The sequence below is a fragment of the Rutidosis leptorrhynchoides genome, chromosome 4, assembly GCF_046630445.1.
Source record: "Rutidosis leptorrhynchoides isolate AG116_Rl617_1_P2 chromosome 4, CSIRO_AGI_Rlap_v1, whole genome shotgun sequence".
Taxonomy (NCBI): domain Eukaryota; kingdom Viridiplantae; phylum Streptophyta; class Magnoliopsida; order Asterales; family Asteraceae; genus Rutidosis; species Rutidosis leptorrhynchoides.
The window spans coordinates 309,951,354-309,954,223 of NC_092336.1; the positions used below are offsets into that span (position 1 = coordinate 309,951,354).

The 2,870-nt window shown below is 38.0% G+C and overlaps 1 protein-coding gene across 1 annotated transcript; it reads right to left on the reverse strand.

Moving 5' to 3' along the window:
* Nucleotides 1-684: 684 nt before the first annotated feature.
* On the reverse strand, nt 685-2,274 carry LOC139841697 (uncharacterized). The gene is made up of 3 exons (XM_071831900.1): nt 1,872-2,274; nt 1,578-1,754; nt 685-1,493 (listed from the first exon to the last, which is right to left on the reverse strand). The coding sequence occupies exons 1-3, from the start codon at nt 2,272-2,274 to the stop codon at nt 685-687; spliced, it is 1,389 nt and encodes a 462-aa protein (XP_071688001.1).
* Nucleotides 2,275-2,870: the final 596 nt, after the last annotated feature.

Genomic DNA, 2,870 nt, shown 5'->3' on the forward strand with positions numbered 1-2,870 from the left:
ATTGCTGTTATTTGGTATGGAGCTTCCCAATTTGGTCCTAATTTACCAACATTTTTTGCGTGGCTTGCTTCATTATTACGGAGTACCCATTCACCAACATTGAAGGATAAAGCGCGTACTTTTTTGTTATAATATTCTGCAATTTTCTGTTTGTTATTCGCTTCTCTTATTGCGTCCATTAATCTGTGTTCTTCTACAAAGTTTAAATTTTCGCACAAAGCATCATTATTTTCAGTTTCATCAAAAATAGCAACCCTATATGTTAGCACAAAAACTTCTGTAGGAGTCATTGCTTCCGAGCCATACACTAAACTAAAGGGTGTTTCACCAGTGCTTTTCTTAAATGTTGTACGATGTGCCCACAGCACATGGGACAGTTCATCAACCCATCCAGTTCACTTTTCGTTTAATCGTTTTTTAATACCACTAACAATATCGAGGTTAGTTACTTCGCATAAGCCATTAGCTTGTGGGTGCACAACAGAAGTAAACTTCTGCACAATATTAAGCTCTTCGCACCAACTTTTAAAAGGATCTTTTTCTATTTGCGTCCCATTATCACTTACAATTTCACGAGGAATCCCAAATCGACTAACAATGTGTTCCCAAACAAAATTTCGCACTTACACTCCTGTAATTGTGCGTAGTCCCTTTGCTTCTATCCACTTGGTAAAATAATCAATTTCAACAATTAGGAATCTTTACGTTTCCTGCACCAGCAGGGAATGGGCCAACAATATCAATTGCCCATTTATAAAACGGCCATGGTGAATAAACTGGATTCAAGTCGTATCTTGACCTTCTATTCTGCGGCGCACGCCTTTGGCAACTTTTGCACCTTTTAACAATTTTTGCAACATCTCGATACAGAGTTGGCCAAAAGTAACCCATACGCATATTTTTTGTCGCAATGGTTTTATAGCCAGAATGCAACGCACAAGAACTGCTATGCACTTCTTCAATGATCGCTTCTGCCTCAGTGGGGCCAACGCAGCGCGTTAATGGCCCATAATAAGATTTGCGATACAAGATGCCATTTTCAATGGTATACATAGGTGATCTTATACACACCAATCTTGCTTCTTCTTTATTCTCTGGCAGTGTATTATTGCGCATATTTTCAATGATTGGTTTCATCCAATTTGGGCATTCTTCTTCTATCGCCGCAAAAACTAAACTGCCATCAATTGCTTTGCTGGGCAACTCTTCCACCCACACTTGTTTTTGAAAATGTGAAAAAGTTAACGCTGCAAGCTTGCTTAAAGCGTCTGCCTTTTTATTTTGATTTCTTGAGACTTGTACGAGCTCAAAATGCTCAAATTTTTCCGCAGTTTCTTTCAGAAACTTTAAATATTTTTGCATAGAGAGCTCATATGCTTCAAAAGATCCATTGAACTGATTAGATACCAACTGTGAATCAATATATGTACACAACTTAGTGACATTTAGCTTAAGCGCAATGTTCAAACCCGCAAGCAGCGCCTCATATTCAGCTTCGTTATTTGTTACGTCAAAATTGAATCGCAGCGCGTATGTGTGTTATTCACCATTTGGGGTTGTCGGTATCAAACCCGCACCAGCGCCTTCTACACACGATGCGCCATCAGTAAATAAATCCCATGTTTCACCCCGCACTGGTTGCAATTGCGTTTGCTCATGAATTACTTCCAATTCGCAAGTCATCTCTGCAAGATAATCTGCCAAAACCTGAACCTTTACAGAAGTCCAAGGTAAATAAGTAATTTCATAAGACCCTAGTTCAATTGCCCACTTAGCAAGCCTTCATTATATTTTTGTCTTATTGAGAACATACTTAACCTGCAAATCAGTTAGAACATGAATAGGATGTCATTGAAAGTATCTCCGCAAACGTCTTGATGTTAGAAGCAATGCGTAAACGAATTTTTTCATTGGCGCATAATTAATTTCACTTCCTGTAAGTGCTTTACTTACAAAATAAATCGGTTTATGCACTTTTTCACGCTCTGCAACCAATACTGAGCTGAAAGCTTCGTTCGCAACAGAGACATAAAGGTATAAAATTTCGCCCTTTATTGGCGCAGTTAATGTTGGTAATGTTGCCAATAACTGCTTCATTTCTTGAAACGCGCTTTCTGCTTCCGTAGTCCAGAAAAAATGCTTCTGAGTTGAACATCCTTTAAGCGTCTTAAAAAATGGCAATTGTCTTTCCGCAGCCTTTGACAAAAATCTAGTCAAAATCGCTAACTTGCCTGTTAAACTTTGCACTTCTTTTACTGTTTTTGGTGCAGTCATATTTTCAATTGCGGGAACCTTTTTGAGATTAGCCTTAATGCCTTGTTCAGTTACATAATATCCTAAACATTTACCCTCTTTTTCGCCAAAACTACATTTGGCGGGTTTAACTTCATATTTATGTCGCACAAATTTTGAAATGTTTCTGCAATATCTTCCATCATTTCATCTTGTGTTTTGCTCTTGATTACCAGGTCATCTACATATGCCTCAAGATTACGTCCAATTTTATTTTCAAATGCTCTATCTATCAATCGCTGATATGTCGCGCCAGCATTCTTAAGTCCAAATGGCATCTTGATATAGCAATATATACCTTTACCCGTATGAAACGCAGTTTTATCTTCATCTTCTTCTGCCATCGGTATTTGGTGATATCCTTTGTAAGCATCAAGAAAATACTTAAAAGGATATTCAATCAGCGCTTCAACCTTTAAGTCAATTTTTGGCAGCGGATAATTATCCTTAGGGCATGCTTTATTGATATCTTTAAAATCAATGCACATTCGCCATGATCCATCGGGCTTTTTGACAAGCACTGGGTTTGCAACCCATGTTTGATATTTCACTTCTTCCAAAATGCCTGCTTTTACAAG